This window comes from Gorilla gorilla, chromosome 8 (assembly GCF_029281585.2).
Source record: "Gorilla gorilla gorilla isolate KB3781 chromosome 8, NHGRI_mGorGor1-v2.1_pri, whole genome shotgun sequence".
NCBI classification, from domain to species: Eukaryota; Metazoa; Chordata; class Mammalia; order Primates; family Hominidae; genus Gorilla; species Gorilla gorilla.
The window spans coordinates 95,221,581-95,241,288 of NC_073232.2; the positions used below are offsets into that span (position 1 = coordinate 95,221,581).

General features: G+C 38.5%; 1 protein-coding gene across 8 annotated transcripts in view; it reads left to right on the forward strand.

Moving 5' to 3' along the window:
- Window positions 1–19,708, forward strand: part of NRG3 (neuregulin 3) — a 1,121,069-nt gene that overhangs the window by 976,727 nt on the left and 124,634 nt on the right. For 5 of the 8 annotated variants that reach the window (XM_055353266.2, XM_031015502.3, XM_004049688.4 and 2 more), the window contains exon 4: window positions 16,847–16,873. In XM_055353266.2, coding sequence (XP_055209241.1) covers window positions 16,847–16,873 — 27 coding nt within the window. The remainder of the gene's footprint in view (window positions 1–16,846; window positions 16,874–19,708) is intronic. The other 3 variants (XM_055353269.2, XM_055353267.2, XM_055353271.2) reach the window with 1 other exon arrangement.

Genomic DNA, 19,708 nt, shown 5'->3' on the forward strand with positions numbered 1-19,708 from the left:
GTTGGAAGGGCATGATTGTGTTATGAATTATGAGGACAGGAGATTTGGGAAGGGTGGTAGGCAGAATGATATGATTTGGCTGTCTCCCCACCCAAATTTCATCTTGAACCATAGTTCCCATAATCCCCACATATCATGGTGGGAGGGACCCAGTGGGAGACAATTGAATCATGGGGGTGGGTTTTCCCATGCTGTTCTCATGATAGTGAATAAGTCTCACGAGATCTGAGGGTTTTATAAAGGATGGTTCCCCTGCACATGTTCTCTTGCCTGCCGCCATGTAAGATGTGCCTTTGTTCCTCCTTTGCCTTCTGCCATGATTGTGAGGCCTTCCCAGCCATGTGGAACTGTGAGTCCATTAAACCTCTTTTTCTTTATAAATTTCTTTATAAATTACCCAGTCTCAGTTATATCTTTATTAGCAGTATGAGAATGGGCTAATACAAGTCCTAATACCAGTAACTCCAATTACCTTATTTGGAGATGGGGGTCTTTAAACAGGTAATCAAGTTACAATGGGGTCTTTAGCATGGGCGCTAATCGAATATAACTGATATCCTTATCAAAAGGGGAAATTTGGACACAGACGTGCACATAGGGAGAACACCATGTAAAGATGAAGGGAGAGATTGGGGCAATGCTTCTACAAGCCAAGAAACAGCAAAGATTGCCAGCGAACAATCAGAAGCTAGGAGAGTGACATAGGACAGATTCTGCCTCACAATCCTGAGATGGAGCAAACGCTGCTGACACCTTGATTTCAGACTTCCACCTTCAGAACTGAGAGAGAATACGTTACTTCTCTTTAGGCCCTCTACTTTCTGGTGCTTTGTTATGGAAGCCCTAGATAACTAACACACAGTGAAGCCCCTGCCTCACAGAGCTTTACATTCTAGTGTGGAGCAGAAAAGGAAATAGAAAATTACCAGAGAGACATGGTTATTCTTTATATGGTGGTAAATTGTTAGGAGTAAAGAAAAGTAGGGTGAGGAGGATAGGAAGTGCTGCTTTATATGATATGACCTCTGATAAGATGCCATCCGGAGTGAAAGAAGGTGAGAGATTAAGCTTTGTAAATGTCTGAAAGAAGAGCATTATAGGCAGATGCAGCAGCCAGCCCATGGCTCTGAGGAAGAAGAATGTATTTTGGTTAGAAGAACTGCTAAGAGGTTAATGTGGCTGAATTGGATGGAGTAAGGGAGAGGGGAAAGGTAGGAGGAGTGTGGTCAGAGAAGACCACATAGATTGTATAGGTCCATTTTAGATTCTGATGGTGACTTTGGCTTCTATTCCGGAGACGCCATGGGAGGGATGTTCAAGCAAAGGGATAGTGTGATCTGATTTAAGTTTTAAAGGGATCTCTCTGGGCTGTGTGGAAAGAGAACGTAGGTAGGGAGCAAAGGTGGAAGCAGATAAATCAGGGAGAAGCCTTCTGTAGTAAAACCATCCAGGTGAGAGAAGTAGTTGGCTTGAACCAGCTTGTTGGTAGAAGACAGAAGGGGCTACGTGAACAGTTAGACAAAGCATTGCATATACAAGGAAATGCTTGACAGAGGAATGGAGACAAGTTTTCTAGAGGATGCTTCAAGGAGTTTCCACTTAGGAGAAGCACCTTAGAGGGGGCATTGAATATTAGCACTGGAAGGAAGTTGGTGCAGAATAGAATTTGGCTTGCTGTAGCCATGCAGTCATCCAGAGCGATGAGGTTATCAGCCATTACAAGATTCACTCCTCCCACTTATATCTTTGATTGACATTTCTGGTCCCCAGCGCGCTGCTGTCACATTTTGGTCCCTGCAATGAGCAAATGAATTTCATTTCCTCTAGTGAAAGCTCAATTTGAACAACGGGGGAAAGGTTTTATTTAAATCTCCTACAGCTTTGAACTCATCTTGGATTCACCATCCATCTATCAACCTGAAAAAAGAAAAATTACTTAAAACAAAAATTCAAACTGAATTGACACCAAATAAAATTGTTCAGTTTAATAATATCAAATGCTGGTAGCAAGAATGATCCAATAGGAAGTGCTTAACAGCATGAAAGCTCAAAAATTGGTTGAAAAATTATTTGCATCTAGCTGTTTAAATATTTTGTTTAGTTGCCATACAAATTACCTTATTTTAGACTCCAAATTTTTTAAGAGCAAAAAAAAAAAAAACAATTTAAAAACAGAGAAGTTTAAAATAAAGTAAAATGTAAAGATAACATGACATTGAGTTCAGTGAGATTGTATCTAATTTTGAAATATAGTAAGTTAATTAAATAGCTTCTTAATTTTGCAGCAGGAACAAATCTCAGTCTACAAAATGTGGGGTGGATGTGTGGTAACTGGCCATAGACGTACTGAATTTAAAGGGTAAATACTTGAAACCTATCACCTGAGTTTGAATCCCAGCACTTTTTTTACAAGTTGAGGAAATTTGTTAACCCACGCTTCAGCTGCATCTCTAAACTGGGAATAAAAATAGAACCGACTTTATAATGTTGCTGTAGGTTTTCAGTGAGTTGTCATGTAAAGTAAATAGAGTGACTGCCTTGATTAAGCCTTAAAAACTTAAGCTGTATTATTATTTTTTATTATTTAAATTTCCTAATTTTCTATTTAAAGTTACATTTCACTGGCCTAGAGAAAAGTGTAAACACATTTCGTTTATCTAATTCCAGCTTCCTGGGATTTGCATCAAACTTTGGGAAGAGGCATGACTTATGCAGGGCCTAAGCATTGGTGCTCTTGGAGGACACGGAGCTTGGGGGTTGGGCAGATTCTCTGTGACATTGGCGATTCTTGTCTTATTTTCTCTCATTGGAGCAGGAGGCAGGGAAAGAAATGCATGGCTTAGCAGCAGCAGCAGCGTGCATATTTATTGCTGAAGGTCTTCTCCCAGACATTTTGGATTTTTTTCCATTTGTTACCTTCACCTAGAAAATCTTTAGTGTATTAATCTGCAGAGGGCATCTGGTCCTTTGTCTATACCATGAAATCTGTTATTCTGTACCTTTATTTCTTCTGAGCTAAGGATTGGATAACCTCAAATATCTTTTCTCTCTCTCTTTTTATTGCCAAGATCTCCCTTCCCTAAGACAATGGAAGAAGGGATACAGGAGAGAAGGAACTACAAATAAGAGAGATCACCTTGAACAAAAGTTCGAAAGTCCATGAAGCTATTTAGTCTTTTTTCTTTTTTAATTTGTTCATATGCTTGATCTGTGCCAGGAATCGTCCTGAAATTTATGATATAAAGAAAAATTAAGCAAATCATTTAATTAAATTGCTTACAGTCACTTGGAGAAGATGGGCAAGCAAACTAATGACTATAATAATTAGAGTGGAGTGTGATGAGACTCAGAGTATGTAGATACAAAACATTCCACAAAAGACCATTTGTAGTAGTGACCGTCTGTAGGAAAAGATATGCATTCCAACATTGGTTTTACTTGAAGTGAGTTGATACAAATGAAGCTTACCAGACTGCATATGAGCAAGGCAGGACTTTGGAATTGGAAAGGGAATGTGGGGATAGCACTGGAGAAGCAGGATAGGGCTGCAGCAACACTGATCGACAGGGAACACTAAACAAGGTGGAATGTTTTCTGTGGGTGAAGTCTGCGTGCTTTAACAAAGTAAGATACTTCATATCTTAAGAAAATTAGCACTCGTAAGTGGGAGTCGAACAATGAGAACACATGGACACAGGGAGGGGAACATCACACACCGGGGCCTGTCAGGGGTGTAGGGGGAAAGGAGAGGGAGAACAGTAGGACAAATACCTAATGCACACGGGGCTTAAAACCTAAATGACAGGTTGACAGGTGCAGCAAACCACCATGGCATATGTAAACCTATGTAACAAGCTTGCACATTCAGCACATGTATCCCAGAACTTACAGTAAAATTTAAAAACTAATAATAGTAAAATAAAATACAGCTATTAAAAAAAAGAAAGAAGATTAGCTCACCTCTCTGAAACTCAGTTTTCTCATCTATAAAATACCATCACTAGCGAGGATGCTATGAGGATGAGGGAGGAGGATGTCATTCAGCTTCCCAAACCTATAATACGTAGACAGTAGTTTCAAGGAAGGATGTAGATTCTATTCGTTTGCCTTGGTAATGGCTAAGTGATGTAAAATTAGAAATTTCTAAATTCATCCATACTTAGCTTCTGACATCTGCAGACCACATCAAAAAGGTTATCACACTAATAGGGTGCCAAGTGGAGTAATTATTTCCAGTCAAATAACTTGAAAATACATATAGAAAGTTACCAAGACTAGAGGAGAAGGTAGTGGGAGCATGAGGGTAAGACTTTAAAATACCTGGATTCAACTGAGTTCCCAACTAATTATTAGACAATAGTTTCCTCCATTGCAGTCAACCCTCCCTGATTTTTTTCTTTTTAAAAGAAGACATTTAAAAAATCTTTTTATTGGTGTAGTCACTTGCATGATGGCCTGGTTTGACTGAGGTGTTAGAATAGGGTAAGGCAGGATTTTACCTTCCTCCAACCCACTGTAGGTGATTTGCAATTCAATGAGTAATAAATTATGTAATTCCAAATATGGAGTGTGTGTATGTGTGTATTTTAATGGACATCTTTCGGAAATGCCCAGAAAATCTGGAAAATTATGGCGCCAAAGATGGCCTGAATGAAAGCATTAGTAGAAATTAGTATAAAGTTTTTGCTTAGTCTTACTTTGGCTATGTGGGCTCTTTTTTGGTTTCATATGAATTCTAGGATTGTTTTTTCTAGTTCTGTGAAGAATGATGGTGATATTGTGATGGGAATTGCATTGAATTTGTAGATTGCTTTTGGCAGCATGGTCATTTTCACAATATTGATTCTACCCATCCATGAACATGGGATGTGTTTCCATTTGTTTGTGTCATCTATGATTTCTTTCAGCAGTGTTTTGTAGTTTTCCTTGTAGAGGTCTTTCATCTCCTTGGTTAGGTATATTCCTAAGTATTTTTTTATTTATATTTTTTTGTGGCTCTTGTAAAAGGGGTTGAGTTTTTTATTTGATTGCCAGCTTGATTGCTGTTGGTGTATAGCAGTGCTACTGATTTGTGTACATTAATTTTGTATCCTGAAACTTTGCTAAATTCATTTATCAGTTCTAGGCGTTTTTTGGATGCATTTTTAGGGTTTTCTAGGTATACGATCATATTATTGGCAAACAACAACAGTTTTACTTCCTCTTTGCTAATGTGGGTGCCCTTTATTTCTTTCTCTTGTCTGATTGCTCTGTTTAGGACTTCCTATATTTTGCTGAATAGAAGTGGTGACAGTGGGCATCCTTGTCTTGTTCCAGCTCTCAGGGGGAATGCTTTCAATTTTTCCCCATTCAGTATGAAGCTGGCTGTAGGTTTGCCATAGATGGCTTTTATGACTCCGAGGTATGTCTCTTCTATGCCAGTTTTGTTGAGGTTTATACTTCCCAAAAGTATACCTACAATGAGAAAGAAAATTGGTGAGATTATGCAAAAAGATTCAATAAGCATTCACTTGCCATATGCTATTGGAAAGGCACTAGAGGTGGAAGAAAATCACAGTTCACCTAATTAATTATGATATAGATATATTGCTACTAGTTATAATCCAAGGCATAATAATTCTACATGCTAAATGGAGATTCCATCATCATTCATAGAAAAGTAGAGCAGGTAACATTATTTCAGGAAATCAGGGATAGCTTCTGGAGGAATTAGGCCTTGAAAGATGGGAAGAGTTTGTTAGAGGAAGACTTGGGAGTTCATCAGGAAAGATATTTAAGCTAATGGAATGGCAGGAACAAAAAGATGATGTGTGTTGTGTACAGGGGTCTATTTCGGGGAGTATGAGCAGAACAGAATGCTTGGAGTTTTGGGGAAAAGGGGAGAAAGGGTGTTCTTTATTTTTTGTTGTTTAATCTTTCAGTGATTTCCTATGAAAGAACTTTAAATAGCCAGATACCTTCTGCGTTTGAAGAATGATTTTTTTCCACATAAGCAGACACCATTGTGTAAAACAAAATATAGTAAACAGAGCCAACCAGGCTTTAACGATGGACAAGCCCGACTTCAGAAGCTACAGTGCCTTGCCACTAAATATGAGCCTAACTTGAAGAGTAGTTAACAAAATCATTTTTTAAAAATATGAGTTCATCTTGTCTTACCTCACACAATTTCTTGATGGTATCAGTTGCTGCCTAATTTCCTGAGTCCTAACCTAAGAGTACCTCCTCCTGGTTAGGGTCTCAACTTGCCTTCTTAGAATGAATTCTTTTCACTACATTCTCACCATGGATCTTCTCTTTTCTTAAGTCATCAGTAAAGAGATTTTCTACCATATCCACTACATTACAGTATTTGGCTGCTCTAGATGAATATCTTGGGCAGTTGGTCCAGGACTTACAATCCTCTACCTGGATCCCTTGGGTAGCCTTTCTGTTTGGTTCCTCTGTCTTAGACAGATGGGCAGGAGAGGATTCCTCTTCAAGTATCTTCATGTCACAAGGTGTTATCCATGATGGGAAGTGGGGGCGAGTTGTCTTTGGCGTTTCTTTAGTGGAGTGCAGCTCAGAGCAATGTTTCTTAAAATATGTCCATCATTTTGTGAACTGGTATTCATCATGACGATATTGCAATTTCAATTCAGAAGTGTGAATAAAAGCATGGTATTAAAACAATTTGTGAACCAAGGCTTCAATCACTAGTATGATAACTGCAAACACATATATAAACACATGGCTGTTCGCCATGTAATCCTTCTTTCTTTTCTTTCATTTCTTTCTCTTGAGTAGACTTTCCCCTATTTTATTCTAACCCTTCCATCTATTAACTGTAAACTCGTCTGTGTGTCTTTTTTTTAAAGAGACAGTGTCACTCTGTTGCCCAGGCTGGAGGGCAGTGGCACTATCTAGGCTCACTGCAACCTCGACTTCCCAGGCTCAAGCCATCCTCCCACCTCAGCCTTCCTGGTAGCTGGGACTATAAGCACACACCACCATGCCCGGCTGATTTTTGTATTTTTTGTAGAGATGGAGTTTAGTTATGTTGTCCAGGCAGATCTCAAACTCCTGAGCTCAAGTGATTCCCTGCCTCGGCCTCCTAAAGTGCTAGGATTACAGGTGTGAGCCACCACGTCCAGCTGTGTGCCTTCATTGATACTAATGTAGATTGAAGCTGAAAAGATAGGAATAAAAAAAAACCCAGAACATGTGGCAGCTATTACAAAGATTGATTAAATTAATGTTGTTAAGGGGAAAAAACCTTAAATAGCATATATAATAGCATTTTAGTGACCATGGAAAATTTAATATTTTTTCTGATAGTGGACCACTCAAGTGAATCCTAAATTATATACAAAAATTACGTAACAAAGACAGCCATGAGTTGGACCCTGTTGGATAATAATCTAGTGTTTTCTAGATTCCAGAATTGTAGATTCAAGTGAGTAGAATTGGAATGTACTTTGATTTGGGGGAGTTTTCTGGAGACAATTGTGGATATCGTTTTTCAATATTGAATGAGTTGCCACCAGAGGTGTCATGTTGCTTGGAATCATCAAAAACTCAGAAGTGACAGAGAACAGGCTGGGTATGCTCTGAAAGACATATAGATGTCACATGTTGAGAGCTTAACCAGATGGCATTTTTACTCATGCAATAAATACATATTGAGTGTCCACAAAATGTCAGACTCTGTGATAGGGTGGAGCAATGAAAGAGTGAGAAAAAGAAACAACTACCCTTCAGTCCTGGGATTTGAGATTTTTTCCTATCCTAGGAATCTAGGAATCTACAAATATGACCTTCAGTTTTACACAGAAGCTTCTTTTTTTAATTGTTAAATGGGGCTCAGTTGTACTACTTTAAAGTCTAATTTTAAAAATTAGATAAAAGGATATGTGGGCTGGGCACAGTAGCTCACGCCTGTAATCCCAGCACTTTGGGAGGCCAAGGTGGGCGGATCACTTAAGGCCAGGAGTTTGAGACCAGCCTGGCCAACATGGGAAAACCCTGTCTCTACTAAAAATACAAAAATTAGCTGGGCATGGTGGCACGTGCCTATAAGCCCAGCTACTTGGGAGGCTGAGACAGGAGAATCACTTAAACCTGGGAGGCAGAGGCTGCAGTGAGCCGAGATTGTGCCATTGCACTCCAGCCTGGGAGACAGAGCGAGACTCTGTCTCAAAAAAAAAAAAAAAAAGAAAAGAAAAAAGAAAAGGATATGTGTAGAAGTGCCCAGTGACAAAATGCAAGAATTTTAGAAAGTTGATAAAACATGAGAAGATCCTGGGGGACACATGTTTGAGTCTCAAGAGCAGGAACTCTAGTGTATTCACCTGTACACAGTTACTATCACTAGTGACAGAAACAATAGAGAAGTATTTTCTTTTTGAATGAAGAATTCTTCTCTATAATGGTAATTCCTATTAAATCCTTTAATTGGTAATTGCAAAATTGGAATAAGATTTCAGTCTAATGCTCCAAGATGTTTGCACTGCAAAATTCTACCCATTATTTAGTCAAAATCCATCTCTGAGGAGCAGCCTAAGCAAATGATCTCTCCTTAACCTCAGTTGAAACCTTGTCATGCTATTTCACTTTGCTTAGCAGTGTGCTCATCTTGAGTTTGCTGTATACCAATATGGGGGTGCAGTCTCCGTGGCTGCCTGCTTCTCCCCATCCTTTAATACAAATCAACATTCTTGTTTAGAGGATGATAAGAGATTATTAAATTCAGGTATCAGCAGTGGAGTTTTGGGGAAGAAAAATAAAGAGATCATGCTCTGTAACACAGCCCTGAGAAAGGAGACTGGGGCTGTGTGCTTTCTAGAAAAGTGGTTTTCCCTCCTGCATGACTGATGGCCTGTCTGGTGTGAGGTTGACCATGGTAATAATGTCGTGACCTACTCTCCACAGTGGAAAAAGCTGTCAGTTCTGATGTGATGGAGGTTGGGTGTGGGAGATTGGGATTACAGAACTGCAGTGGCCACAGATAGACTCCTGATTTAGGCACATAAAACAGGATGATTTTGTGTAAAACTGACATTTAGTTTATTTTACATATACGGAAGGAAGACTAGAAAGAACATAAAACAATTAGCAGGAATTACTTCTAAGAGATATTGAGGGAAGTATCAATTTATTTTGATTAATATGATTTTTTTACCTTCCACTTTTTATTTGTGAAGATGTGTAAATCTAAAATTAAATATACATGCCCACAAAAATAAAATTATGTATTTAGCGACTTAGCATAATTTCATAAAGGGAGCATGAAGTTTAGAATCAGCCCTGCAATTAACATCCTAAATCTTGCACTAAGGATAAAATGCTTGAAAAAGGATGAAGTGATAATATCCCTTTCTTTTTAGGACAGACATTCTAGGATTGAACACAGTTCCTGGAAAGGAGCTTCTCTGCCTCACTCACCAGGAGTGTGCTCACACTCTTGACAGTTCCCTGTGCTCCTTTCCCACTGTGGGATTTAAGGCCGAAGAGATTGGATCTGGCTGCCACACTCCTTCCTGCTGCCATATTCTCTTAGTGACCATCAAATGTCACGTCCCTTGTTGACACAGCGCTATGCTCTGGAAGCCTTTGTTGAACCCTATTCCGCTGTCCTTTGACCCTTTTACTTTTTGAAATGTATATATTCTGTGGATCCCATGTTTTGTTTTGTAGCCTGCAACTTCCCTCAGCAACTACAGCCAGAGCCAGCCCCATTTCCTTCTCCCCTCCTAATCAGAACTCTTAAAGTCTACTCCAGTCTTTCTTAGCTTGCCTGTTTTGCTGTAATAAACTGGGACATGCAGGGCAATGTCTCAACACAGGACATCTCAGCATCTTGTCCATACTCTTATCTAGGAGCAAGAACACACGGACCCACTGTTGATACCTGAGACAATTATATTTCTTTACAATGATTTTAGAAACTACTAGAGCATGATGAGCTCAGGTGTTATGGTTAGCAAATGTGGAAGACTCAACTTGCCTTCCTCACAAAACCTATTTGCTCTTCTCAGTTGCAATGGACTACCTCTACCTGGAGTGTCACCAGTGAAAAAGTTACTTGACAGGGATCTGTGGGTGGAATCTACAGAGTGACAGATTTCAGTTCAGTTATTAAGATAAAGCATTTATAACTGACATGTTTTGCAATTGAGTGGGTGGTTTGCTCCACATTTCTATGGCAAGTATTTCCCAGAGCAGGTACCTTATATCAGTAGTCCCACTGGGCGCTCCATGACAACGCAGCTGTTTTCATCAAGTTGGAAACGCTGTCACTGAATTACTGCCCATGGACTCTCCACATGCCTAGGAGGGAATTGGGGGATTCTTGCAGCAGAGAAGCCCATTTAACTTCAAGGCAGTAGTCTAACTTTTTTTTTTTTTTTTTTTTTTTTTTTGAGATGGAGTCTCGCTCTGTCGCCCAGGCTGGAGTGCAGTGGCACAATCTCGGCTCACTGCAAGCTCCGCCTCCCCGGTTCATGCCATTCTCCTGCCTCAGCCTCCCGAGTAGCTGGGACTACAGGTGCCCGCCACCACGCCCGGCTAATTTTTTGTATTTTTTGGTAGAGACGGGGTTTCACCGTGTTAACCAGGATGGTCTCAATTTCCTGACCTCGTGATCCGCCCGCCTCGGCCTTCCAAAGTGCTGGGATTACAGGTATGAGCCACCGCACCCGGCCAGTAGTCTAACTTTTTAAAACAGATCAATATTTTCCTGGAACATGCTTTTCCATATCCCATAGACCAGGGTTTAAATGATCACATTTGGGACCCTTGTATGATCAGAATCATCTCGCTCCGTTACTTTTAGCACAGGGCTGATGCTTAAACCCACATTGTGTCGCTTTGTCCCAGGGCTGCATTGCAGTGAGTTCCTGTTCATAGGCTGGGTAACAAGTTAAAGGTGGCATCCTGAGATTGGAATCAAGGCAACGATGTTTTCGCTTGCTCTGTTGCAGCCTGCCCACCTCGGGGGAATGTCAGCAGCCCCTTTTTGTCAGCATATAAACAAGAGGTTTTGAATTGTTCAGTCATAGAGAATTGTGAATGCTTTAGAAACACCCAGGCCTTAAACTTCGGTTAGTGGTTAGATAAGAAGAAAAAGTTCAAGGGAACTATTGTACGATGCGGCAACTATAGTTAATAACAATGTATTTGCTAACAGAATACATTTTAAATGTTCTCACCGCATAAAGATAAGTATGTGAATGCGTATGTTAATTAACCTGATTTAGCCATTCCACAATGTATACGTATTCCAAAATATCTGGTTTTACAGCATAAATTTATATAATTTTTGTTAATTAAAAAATGTGGGCTTCAAATTTCCAAGTGTTTTCCAGGAATTTTTGGTGTTAAAGAAAACATTCATTTTGTCTTGCTAGACAGGTATCTAGTCCTAAAATCTTAAGAATGTTTCAGCTCTGCAGCAGAGCTGCTGGCATTTATTAAGTATGTTGCTAGTTGTAAGATCATTTGGTTCAATGATGGGCATATTTTCAGACTCAACAATTTATATTTTGCTTGCTGTGTGTGCAAGCAAATAACTTCAACTAGGCCAGCCTCGTTGTGAAGAAATTTCCCCGGTAACCAATGAAGAAATATTAATGATTTGCCAGTTGGTCTCCTCGGAGACAGATAACAGTTGTCTTCCTTTGTCTGCCCCACTACCTAGCTTATATTTGGCACTTCATCAATAAACTAGGGGTGAGAAAGTAAATAAGTGGTGCTTCTACTCTGCCTGAGGATACTTGAAAACAACTTGTTCTCTTAAGTGGATTAAATAATTCCTCCCTGAAGATCTCATTACTTGATAATTTTGTAAAAATTAGCTTTTTCTTTATAGGAAGGGGATAAGTAAACTTTGAGTATAACTGGTAGCTAAGAGCCAAGCCGGCCTAGGCTCCATCATGCTCCCAGCACTTATGGGCAATCTGGTTTAGAGAAAGTTAGTTCCCTTCTCCGTGCTTCTGTTTCTTACCAGTAAAATGAACATTACAACAATCTTATAAATTGCTGTGAGAAAATATTTAAAGCAGTTCCTGGTACACAGTAAGTGCTCAGTAAATGTTACCCACTACTGTATAATCCAAAGGTGGGAGTGTTCCAAAACAAATGCTAATTTTACAAATAAAAGTTTTGGAGTGTTAAAAGGAAGGAAGTTATATGTTCAAACATATGTATGTCATAGATAAAATCAAACTGTTTTTGCTTAAACTATGTGCCTCTTCTTCCACCCTAATATCTGTGTAGTACTTGACACATAGTTTGCTGAGTGAATGAATGAACTATTAATTAATTAATCTTCCCCTGTATCGCTTGATGTTTTCCTGCAGGCGTGAATATCCCTGGGCACACTGCTTGCTTTGAGAAATAGCCAGTGAAGGGTTATGAGAAATAGTGCGATTTATGATCTGTGTATGACTCAAATGACAAAATTAATTGCTTTTTTGTCATCTGTTCTTCATGGATTTTCATTGATTCTTCCATATGAACCAAATCCTGTCTTAAACCCTGCAGTAATGATCACGGTGTTTAACATTTTAATAAAACGATGGAAGCATGTATGTGTGTTTGTGTGTGTGTGTGTGTGTGTTCATGACAAAGAAAGTGAGAGAGAGAGAAAGAAAGAGAAAAATAATTTACATAAGAGTTAACTTTTTATTTGTATGTCCAGTGGTGTCAGTTTCCATGAATAAGCTATTATAAAAAATTAATAAATAATTTCCCATTAAAATACAAAAATATAAATGCCATCTTGCTTGAGAGTATTTCTGAAAGTTAAAAACTCTAATAATTGGATAACTTTTCTGTTATGTTAAAAGAGGACAGTTTTTCTTTCCCTTAAGAAGATTCCTACTTATCCTATTCAGTGTTTGAATAATTTCCAAATTTTGATTTCTGTCTCTGCTACTGGTCATAAACGTATTGAGGTTTCAAAGCATTCAGATTGGCCCTCCATTAATCAAACATGCCACTCATTTCTTAACACAATCTACAGATTCACAAAGCCTGATGCTCCATATCCCTTGTCACATCCGGAGGCAGAGCATTGAAGTTCATGGAAGAAGGAAGAAAGGCCATGCCTGAGTTGCACCTGCCAGCAAAACAGATGACAGGCAGCCAATTCTGAGCCATCTCAGCTGCACCAGAAAGTTCTTGTTCAAACAGGCTGAATCTAAAGACTTTCTAATTGCCCTCTCATGTCATGGAACACCTGTGGTCCACTATTTGAGATCCTCTGCTCCCTGATTTCTGTACACTTGCCTCTCCTGGTTTCCTTCCTGCAACCTCCTCTTCTGTCTATATGAAAAAGTTTAGTTTTTATTCCCAGCCGTTTACAAATATTATTTTTAGTGTAATGATAGGTAATCCTTATTTTAAATGCCACAACTCTAGTCTCTCTCCAATGTCCTAGGTACCACAGTCATGAAGCTTCCTATTTGCATAAGAATGAAAACATGGTCTTGAGGCAGGATAAGTAAGGTTAGGACCCATACTTACTTGTCCTGTGTGTAAAGCTCAGTGGGCCACTTTTATAGCTGGCTCTTTCCCCTTGCACCCTCAGGCATCAACACCTAACTCTTTTGCAAGATAAGTGGTCCTACCGAATACCAACAGACTGTTAGATGGTTACAAGTTCCTGATACTCAGTATGGGCTTGGGGAAGAGAACAAAAGTCTGTTATTCCTTATGTAACTTCCCCAGCACCAAAAGCACAAGAAACTATTAGCTACAAATTTCTGCCTGCTGGGCACTGGGAGAGGGGCAGAGACTCCTCCAGTGTCCCATACGCATAGCTAGACTCAAGGTTTAGCTGATAGTAATATTTTTCTCATTTTAATATCAAAAAACACCCCTTAGATGGAGATTTTATACGCTAATGATACATGTGATATTTGTTAGAGCATGTAGATCCTGAGTGTATGTACTAACCACAGATCCACCTTTACATACTTGACCTCACCAGTATTTTATGAATATGTCTGTACAGTTTCCGTAAAGGAAATTCCCTTCAAGACCCTAGGGGCTATCTCTGTCTTTGAGCAGCCCACTCTGCCTCTCAGATTTTGAGAGCGAATCCCAAGTAAGAGTAGACAAACAAGTTTGTTGCACCTCACTTTGCAATACTTTCACTTTGATATAAACTTCTTTGTCTACTCTTACTTGGGATTCGCTCTCAAAACCTTTTGTGCAGAGAAGTCAACGACCTGAACAAAGCTACTGACAATAGTCTTGCCAAATTTTCTACAAACTCCGTTCTTCTTTATTTTTATTTTATTTTATTTTACTTTAATTTCTGGGATACATGTGCAGAACATGCAGGTTTGTTATGTAGGTATACATGTACCATGGTGGTTTGCTGCACCTATCAACCTGTCACGTAGGTTTTAAGCCCCGCATGCATTACGTATTTGTCCTAGTGCTCTCCCTCGCTTTGCCCCTTACCCCACAACAGGCCCCAGTGTGTGACGTTCGCCTCCCTGTGTTCATGTGTTCTCATTGTTCAACTCCCACTTATGAGTGAGAACATGTGGTGTTCAGTTTTCTCTTCCTGTGTTAGTTTGCTGAGAATGATGGCTTCCAGTTTCATCCATGTCCCTGCAAAAGATATGATCTCATTATTTTTTATGACTGCATAGTATTCTATGGTGTATATGTGCCACATTTTCTTTATCCAGTCTATCATTGATGGACATTTGGGTTGGTTCCAAGTCTTTGCTATTGTAAATAGTGGTGAAATGAACATACATTTGCATGTGTCTTTATAGCAGAATGATTTATAATCCTTTGGGTATATACCCAGTAATGGGATTGCTGGGTCAAATGGTATTTCTCGTTGTAGATCCTTGAGGAATCGCCACACTGCCTTCTACAACGGTTGAACTAATTACACTCCCAACAACAATGTAAAAGTGTTCCTGTTTCTCCACGTCCTCCCCAGCATCTGTCGTTTCTTGACTTTTAATGATCGCCATCCTAACTGGCGTGAGATGGTATCTCATTGTGGTTTTGATTTGCATTTCTCTAATGACCAGTGATGATGAGCTTTTTTTCATATGTTTTTTGGTGGCATAAATGTCTTCTTTTGAGAAGTCTATTCATATCCTTCGCCCACTCTTTGATGAGGTTGTACAAACTTTATTCTTTGTATTGCACATTCTCTCCCTCCTAGGAGCAAGTTTATGGGTCCATGGCCTCTTCATCCAGTGCACATTTTCTGCTTTTCCATTATAGCACTTATTACAAAGAATGACCATAGCTTTTTCTCCATGGTCTCTCATTCATTTCTGAGCTACTTGAGAACAAGAATCCTTTCTTTACATGAAAGTGTGCCTGATATCTATCACCATGTGTATGATGACCACAGAGTAAGCAGTCAAGAAATTCCATGGAAAGAAATGAATGCATCTACTTTTTAGAAACATTGTCACCATCTTTCTTTATATCAGTAAATGTGAACGGTTCATAAGGCAAATTGATTAGGATAGAAAGTAGATTAGAAGTTACCAAGGGCTGGGAGGAGGGATGAATGAGGAATTATGGATTAGGGGGCACAGAGTTTCTGATTGGGGTGATGGAAGAATTTGGAAAAAAGGGGTGGTGGTTGTACAACATTGTGAATGTATCAGGTTAACAAAAGTAATGGCAAAAACAACAATTACTTTTGCACCAACTTAATAATTAATGACACTGAGTCATTCACTTAAGCATGGTTTTAATGATAAATTTTATACTATGTATATATATATATTTTTTCCAAATAAAATTTTTAATGACCTATTTACAAACACAAAAGGCGTTGAAATCTGGGTAACTAGATGCATATTTTCTAAAAGGAAAAGCTTATTTGCTAAATAAAGAATTCATAAAAGAAAGCTCAGCAATTAGTCTTGGAAACAATTACAATGGTAGCAATAGTTTTTTTTTCCCTTATTCTCACTTCAGACAAATATTATGGCAACAGAAAAAAATGTTAATTAATGCAATGAATTTTAAAAGTGAATGAGTGAATAACTGAATGATTAAAAAAAGAACCATTTAAGTAGAGGAACATCTGAGGTTGAATACTTGGGTCCAGCCCAGTACAGTTCATTGCTCTGCTGATCAGGCAGATGTTAGCTGGTCAAGATGGTTTGCATTCTATATGCATGTAGAACAGACATGGACACACACATTTGTGTTTGGTAGGATGGGCTGTCAATTCGAATAGTCATGGGGCTTAACGGTCAGATCAACCAAATTGGTGCCCTGGAAGAGTCTCAGATTTTGTAACCTATGTAAGAGTTTTAATCTCACTGAAGCACAGTTTTCTCATCTAAAAAGTGAAAGAGAGAGACAAAAAAGTCCAACATCATTGCTTTTTTGTGGAGGTAAAGTACACCTGATTAGGGCCTGGCATGCAGAAGTTCCTTGCTTATTCACTTTTATTTTTATTATAGAGGTTCAAATAAATTCATGTTGAACAAATAAGTTATTCCACATAAAATATTATGGGTTCTGAAAAGAATATTAGTGCCAGATGTTCATGGTATAACAATTTTTCTTTTTCTTTCTTAGCTAAATTTATACTTAGCATTCTTCATGATGTATGCAATATTAGTTCATCTAAAATCTAAGCTATAGCTCAGAGGCTTTGGGGGAAATACTCATCAGTGTTCAGAGTAACTCTACTGTTGGTGATCTGTAATGTATCTTTTCTAAGCAAACATAGGGGTTAAAATTGAGGCTGTGCCTTGCCTCGGAGGGTTAGTCTTATAAGCACTGATTTCCATGTATAGAGTTTTTTCTAACCTTTTTCTCTTTTTCTCTTCCCCTTCCTTCCATGCTGACTTTGGTGTAGCAGACCACTTGGGGATTGAATTCATGGGTAAGACTAAACAATTTGCTCATTTAATATCCTGGAAATGCTAAGCTTTATGATGTACATAGTGCTTTCCTTCTCCATCTGATTATACTTGAAATGTCTCATTATCGGATGCTATTAGTAGGAAAATATACTCTTGTCGAGTTTTCACTAAGTAATGGCTCAAAATGAAATAATTAACTACTTATTGGAAAGGCAATTTAATGTTAAATGCGGTGTCTGGAATCATACAGAAGTTGTATTTGGCTCCTGGCTTTGATTATTTCCTCTAATTCTCAGTTTTCATATCTGTAAAATAGGGATAATAATAGGTTCTATTTTCCTGCACATATAAATTGTTTAGCATAACATCTGCAACATGGCAAACACTCAATAAAGGATAAAAAGCAATGGTTTTTAAATGTCAGTTTTTTAATTTTTACTTCTAAGTCCCCTTCCTTTTGTGAGATGATTCCTTTGGATACATTTTGGTATCAATTTTAATTTGGAATGTGGGCTATTAAACATTTTTATTCACAAAATTAAAATGTTTCCTTTAAAGTATTTGCAGTGAATGGTGTATGTTTCAAAGCATTAGAATGCCTTCCATGGGCATTGTTTTTATAGTCACAGATAACTGCATTCAAAATTAGACCTAATTCTCTGAGTCTATGGTTATACATTAAATGAAGAAAGAACATTTCATAAAGTTCAATATGCATCATAGTATATGGATGGAAAGACACTCAGGATTTAGAGTTAGGGAAATTGAGAAGATCTAAATTTGAATCAAAATTCATCTGCTTCCTTGGATTCTATTAAATTCAGATTTTTTCTCTTGTATAATGTGGATATGAATACTTGCTTTATACATGAATGTTTATTGTGAAATAATTATATACTTACTTGTATTAATTTATCCATTCACCCATTAATTCAGCAAATACTTATCAAAGTGTTGATTTGGGATAGCTTTGACATATTTGAGAGATGTTAAGTTGGTGGTTGTATTGTTGGAAGTGTTGAGAGTTAATTAGAAATTTGTGAAACGTCTTTATACCGGAATTGGTGTTCCCAGTTGTATGGTATTACTCATTATTGCTCCATTCTCTGGTTATTACATCATAGAAAAGGCAGACAGCTCAATTCCTGCAGGCTTGCGGTTTTGTTGGATAGATGTGATGGAAACTCAGAAAACCAATGAAATTTAGGATGTTATTCAAATGAAGCACGATGGAATGTGAGATAGTTGTGGAAGGAAGTGAAAGAAGAATGACCATTTCAATGAAATCAATTAGTAGTCATCCTGAGAGCGCTTGAACAAGCTGGTGTGATGAAGAGATTATAGTCATATGGCAGATTGGTTGATTTTGATTTTGAAGATAGAGAAGTTATAGGAGATGACAATATTCAAAGCATTCCTATGAGTGTAAATAACCAAACTGAGGTTGAGGGGGAAATAATTTGAAACTAGAGGTCAAGGACTTGAGAGGACATAGTTTTGGATAAGTTGTCTAATGGATATTCCAGTTACTCATGATAATGCTAGGGTTGGGACAGAGAGAAAAAAAATGTTTGTTATATGCCAAAGTTTCCCACTAATAAGATAAACTATTCTGGAATTTAGTAGATGACAAGGAAGAGTATAGTTAAGGGTAATGCCAGCTGCATCAAAAAATAGAGCCCACGTTATTATAATGGCTCAAAGACGGTAGCAATTTATTTCCTGATACTACTTTTTCTTGTCCAAGGTAGATGTATTTCCTGTTTAAGGTAGCAAATGACTAGCTTTATTCAAGTAGTGAATTAGAGATCCAGGCTTCTTCCATCTTTTGGTTTCATTATTACGTAGGTTTCTTTGTTAACTGCATCTAGCCAGCAGATTGAGAAACAGAACAGAGCTGATGCATACCCAATTCTTAAAAGACTGATCTACAAGAACTCATATCACTTTTTGCTTAATATTCTATTAGCTAGAGCTAAATTACATGACTTCATTTTACTGTAAAAGAGGCTGGGAAATGGAACCCTGAGAGAACAGAGGAAATGCATTTTTAGAAATCTCTGCCACTGTGTGAATGGCATAAACTTTAAAGGAACAGGATTTTTCGTGAGAGACAAGAGAAACTGTACGTTAGAAGCCAGGAGGACAGATCTCCAATGTTGAAAGTGAGAAAATAAAAACAGCTCTTGAGACAGGTAGAGGAAAATGAGACTTTTCAGGCAAGATTCAAGTTTCAGCTAAAATAGGAGAACAAAAATAAAGAGTCAAAGAAGAGATTGAGAATGCAGAGGGTGTGTTGCTGGATGTGGATGAGCAATTTCACTAAGCCAAGTGGAGGGTATAACTGGTGGAAGAGGAGTAGATAGCTGAGTCATGGGCCACAAATTACTGAAAATCATGGGCATATTTTTGCAGTAAGGATACATTGTTGAGAAGGGCACACAATTTGTACCCTCCTCATTCGCTAATGATGGCAGTGATTCGTAGCATGGAGGTGTGAGCATCAGTAGTCATTTTGAATAAAATGTGCCCTGGGCCTCTTGTCCAAGAGCAATTTGCCCCACGAGTCTGTGATGATTGCAGGCTCAGTGAGGCTTTATAAGTTGTTCAGCAGAATGCCCTCAAATGCAGGAAACACTGCATAGTTGGTGGTGGGACTAGGATAGATCTAGATCCCCAGTGTAGCCATGGCTGTAGCAAACTAAAATTGCCATGCAAATTTTAATCCGTGTTGAAAGAAATGGACCAGTCTCCATCCTGTTGTGCTTCCTATTGTGTCTGAGGACTGCCAGTGGCACTGGTAATTTATAGAGTTATAATTTGCTATAGATGCAATCTATGTATTAAGAGCTCTG